We start from the raw sequence: 4904 nt of genomic DNA on the forward strand, positions 1-4904 counted from the left end.
ACTCAGAGCTGCAGTCTGGAAAGTCACTTCCAGGACAATCTGAGATAGATTCTCAGCTGAAGCCTATTTGTTGAAGCTTAATTAGACTTCACAAGGGCTGTGCATTCATGTTTCTGGCTGGTGCCATCTATGAACAAAGTCCACATGAATGAAAATCTCTGAAGATCCATTTAGGTTGGCGTAATGACAGATCTCATGACTTGGAAAGGTGTATGTGTTGAGCTCTTGTGACAATGCTGTAAGTGTTTTATCATTATTTGGGTTTCCGTTAGTGAGGCAAACAAGATCTCATAAAATAAATTACTGAAGAACAAAACTGAAATAATTATCTTTATTTTTCATTCACTGACATTGAGTATAACAACAATGGTGGCAAATAACATGGTGATATTTAAACTCGGAGATATTCCTCTTTATCTTTCACTTTCCAATAAATCAAGCTTAGATTGACTGAACACACATACAGGTGATTATATTACAATCACTGTCATTTAATTCACAACCATCCAGAACGATGTAGCAAAAAATTAATAAGAATATACAGTTAAGTTACTTAATTTAGTTCAGTAGAACATACTAAAAATAAAGTGGCTTACACATCAAATGTGAGTGATACAAATTATGGAAGTTTTAACAAACTTCTATTGTTTGGGCACAGATACTGTGCAGAAAGGTTTCGTGAAATAAATCCAGCTAAATGCAGCGAATTTCTTTCCTCGAGACGCGGCTCAATCTTGTGACATTTTTTTCAGCTTTTTGCTGGAAGACAAAGAGATTAATAAGTTTCAAATACGGTAATCAAATATTATAACAAGAAAAAAAATAAATGAAAACGTCCTGTCAATAATTTCTTCTATATATCAAATATTACTGAGTAGTTGTTTGCATTTTACAGCAACTTGGCAAAGAAAATAATATTTTTCAGATTTACATTCAGAAGTGTGATTGTGGATGCAATCCTCATTTACTCTTGATTGTTTAGTTTAGTTTTGTTTGAGGATACAGCACGGAAACAGGCCCTTCGACCCACCGAGTCCGTGCTGACCAACGATCCCCGCACACTAACACTATCCTACACACACTAGGGACAATTTACATTTATACCAAGCCAATTAACCTACAAAGCTGCATGTCTTAGGAGTGTGGGCAGAAACTGGAGCACCCGGTGAAAACTCACGCAGGTCACGGGGAGAATGGACAAACACCGTACAGATAGCACCCATGGTCAGGATCGAACCTGGGTCTCTGGCGCAGTAATGCCCCTGTCCCACTTAGGAAACCTGAACAGAAACCTCTGGAGACTTTGTGCCCCACCCTTGCGGTTCCCGGAGGTTTTTGTCAGTCTCCCTACCTGCTTCCACTACCTGCAACCTCCGGCAACCAACTGCAACCTCCGGGAACCGCAAGGAAACCTTGGGTGGGGCGCAAAGTCGCCAGAGGTTTCCGTTCAGGTTTCTTAAGGGGACAGGGGCATTAGGCAGCAACTCTACAGCTGCACCACCATGACCCCCAAATGTTGGCAACACTTCATAAATTTCAGATCACTGCTGCAGCTTTCTCAATGTTCTCAGTTAATTATTATGTTGCTTGGTCTTACCTCAAAAAATACAATGCTTTCTTCACCCATTGCTGCTCAGGATCTGCACACACTGCTCTTCCTCTGATGGTGTAGAATCTATCAAACATTTAAATTATTGATCCATTAATTGAACATTGTAATAAGTTTTGTTCTATGCTCATCAGTAATATATTGTTTATTTGTACTTACATAATTGCATCTATCTCACATATTTCATTGGATTTTTGCTCTACATAGCCAGAGATTAATTTTCGTGGCAGTCGCTTCTTTGAATAAGCGAGACAGCAGTCTCCGTATGGTGTAGCTGGAAGAATGAAAAATATAGTTATGCATACAGTACAAGTAAATATCTTTCTTCAAATCTGATTAGTAGGAATGAATTAAAAGGCATCTCTAGGACTTACCTGCTGAAAGCGAATTACCAAACATGCTCAGTACTATCAATGATAGCAAAGCTACTGGGAGAAGTCTCTTGAGAGTGTTCATTGCTGATCACTGGTTTATAAGATAACTTTGCTGCGGAGTATGTTGAGATGATAATGAAGAACTGATGTGCTTTTGGGATTCTGTCAACTGTTTATATACTATTTGGTTGGGAATTTTTGTAACAAGGAAATGCAACAAGTGATGCTTGGAATTTCCTCTATTGTCACATTACTTGTTTACATCAGGATGTTTATAAATAGATCTTGGCAGCCTGACTTTATAACCTAAGTACTTTTTAATACCTTTGTTTTATGGCCCAAGAGCAATTGAAGCTTGTATTTCTTATGCTATTTTCATTTAGATTCAAAATTGGTAATTCAACATATTGAAAATCTCTGGAGAACAGCCTTTCAAGATTGGTCAGCTCTGTAATACAAATTGGGTCAGCAATGCACAAAACAGATCGATTTTAAAGTTAATATTTTGTCTTAATTATCTGCTGTAAACAATAATTTGAGGCAGAGATTATGAATCAGGATCCAGCTTCGAAATTAAATCATGAAGCACATTGTGTGCATCATGTAATTCACTTCAGGTTGAAAAAATGGAAAAGGAAAATCGTTCTAAATTCTGCAAAGTCACCGATTTTTCTTTCCTGCACGCGTGAGTGGAACCTCATGATCTTGGGCTTTGCAGCGTGGACTGTGGATTGAAGGTCACTCATGAAGGAACAGGCCTCTGCAGTACCTCTGACATCTGCAGTGTCCCTCCATAAAAAAGCAACATCCTGACCAGTTCTCAGCTTGTGGAGTACAACTTCCATTGTCGTTATGCAAAGCATGATTTGAGCTCACAAGGGTAATTGAAAATTCTAACAACCAGACCTTTGGAAGGATGCGAAGGCCTGAAAAAGAGCGTTGGATGGATTGAGCTGGAACAATTCCAGGACTGAAACGTTGCAGTGATGTAAAATCAGCGGGGAAGCTGATGTTATTCTTCTTTGACTGGAGGTGGCTTTGAGGGCAGTGCAAACATTCTGCTTGCACCCATTTGGATTTCCCCTGGTTGTTCTGGATTCCTTCCACATGCTGATGACATGCTGCTAGGGTTAATTGATGATTGCAGATATCTTCTGGGATAGGTAGACAAAAAATGCTGGGGAATCTCAACAGGTGAGGCAGCATTTATGGAGCGAAGGAATAGGTGATGTTTTGGGTCGAGACCCTTCTTCAGGCGTAACTTCTGGTGTAGGTGTTTGGCATGAGAATCAGGGTGGAGCTGATGGGCATGTGAGAGACAATACGTTACATGAGAAATTAAAGATTGTTGAACTGCTGGGATTGCACCGAGAGCTGGCATTGACCTGCAAGGCCCAAGGTCTCCTTTGTCACCAGAAATCTGTTGGAAATTAGAGAGGCTGAAGGGAGGCTGTCACGTTCAAGGGAGCATAACAGCAGAGCAACTTGAATCATCCAGCAACTTGTCGCATTTTTCTGCTCAAACAATATCTCTACTTTACCATTGATGTTGTCGGGTCAAATCAAACTCTGCATGCAGATTTAAGCTCCTCAAAGGTAAAACAGTTATACTGGATGACTTCAATCTACATATAGATTGGGTGAATCAAATTGGCAGGGGTGCTGAGGAAGAGGATTTCTTGGAATGTACGCGGGATAGTTTTCTAATCCAACATGTAGAGGAACCAACGAGAGAGCAGGCTATTCTAGATTGGGTATTGAGTAATGAGGAAGGGTTAGTTAACAGTCTTGTTGTGCGTGGCCCCTTGGGCAAGAGTGACCATAATATGGTTGAGTTCTTCATTAAGATGGAGAGTGACATAATTAATTCAGACACAAGGGTTCTGAACTTAAAGAAAGGTAACTTTGAGGATATGAGACGTGAATTGTCCAAGATAGACTGGCAATTGAATCTTAAAGGGTTGACGGTGGATATGCAATGGAAGGCATTTAAAGGCTGCATGGATGAAATACAACAATTGTTCATCCAGGTTGGCAAAAGAATAAATCAGGGAAGGTAGTGCATCCGTGGATAACAAGGGAAATCAGGGATAGTATCAAAACAAAAGATGAAGCATACAAATTAGCCAGAAAAAGCAGCCTACCAGAGGACTGGGAGAAATTCAGAGTCCAGCAGAGGAGGACAAAGGGCTTAATTAGGAAAGGGAAAATAGATTATGAAAGAAAACTGGCAGGGACTATAAAAACTGACTGCAAAAGTTTTTATAGGTATGTGAAGAGAAAAGATTTGTTAAAACAAATGTAGGTCCATTGCAGTCAGAAACGGGTGAATTGATCATGGAGAACAAGGACATGGCAGACCAATTGAATAACTACTTTGGTTCTGTCTTCACTAAGGAAGACTTAATTAATCTGCCGGAAATAGCAGGGTACCGGGGGTCAAATGAGATGGAGGAACTGAGTGAAATCCAGGTTAGCCGGGAAGTGATGTTAGGTAAATTCAATGGATTAAAGGCCGATAAATCCCCAGGGCCAGATAGGCTGCATCTCAGAGTACATAAGGAAGTAGCCCCAGAAATAGTGGATGCATTAGTGATAATTTTTCAAAACTCTTTAGATTCTGGAGTAGTTCCTGAGGATTGGAGGGTAGCTAATGTAACCCCACTTTTTAAAAAGGGAGGGAGGGAGAGAGAAAATGGGGAATTACAGACCAGTTAGTCTAACATTGGTAGTGGGGAAACTGCTAGAGTCAGTTATTAAAGATGGGATAGCAGCACATTTGGAAAGTGGTGAAATCATTGGACAAAGTCAGCATGGATTTATGAAAGGTAAATCATTTCTGACGAATCTTATAGAATTTTTCGAGTATGTAACTAGTAGAGTGGATAAGGGAGAATCAGTGGATGTGTTATATCTGGACT

At 40.0% G+C, this 4904-nt stretch overlaps 1 protein-coding gene across 1 annotated transcript; it reads right to left on the bottom strand.

Annotated features, from left to right (window-relative positions):
- Positions 1–315: 315 nt before the first annotated feature.
- On the bottom strand, positions 316–2133 carry LOC116979692 (C-C motif chemokine 20-like). Its single transcript, XM_033031395.1, has 4 exons — positions 1984–2133; positions 1769–1883; positions 1598–1675; positions 316–759 (listed from the first exon to the last, which is right to left on the bottom strand). The coding sequence occupies exons 1-4, from the start codon at positions 2063–2065 to the stop codon at positions 729–731; spliced, it is 306 nt and encodes a 101-aa protein (XP_032887286.1). The 5' UTR covers positions 2066–2133; the 3' UTR covers positions 316–728.
- Positions 2134–4904: the final 2771 nt, after the last annotated feature.

Source organism: Amblyraja radiata, chromosome 13 (genome assembly GCF_010909765.2).
Source record: "Amblyraja radiata isolate CabotCenter1 chromosome 13, sAmbRad1.1.pri, whole genome shotgun sequence".
Taxonomy (NCBI): Eukaryota; Metazoa; Chordata; class Chondrichthyes; order Rajiformes; family Rajidae; genus Amblyraja; species Amblyraja radiata.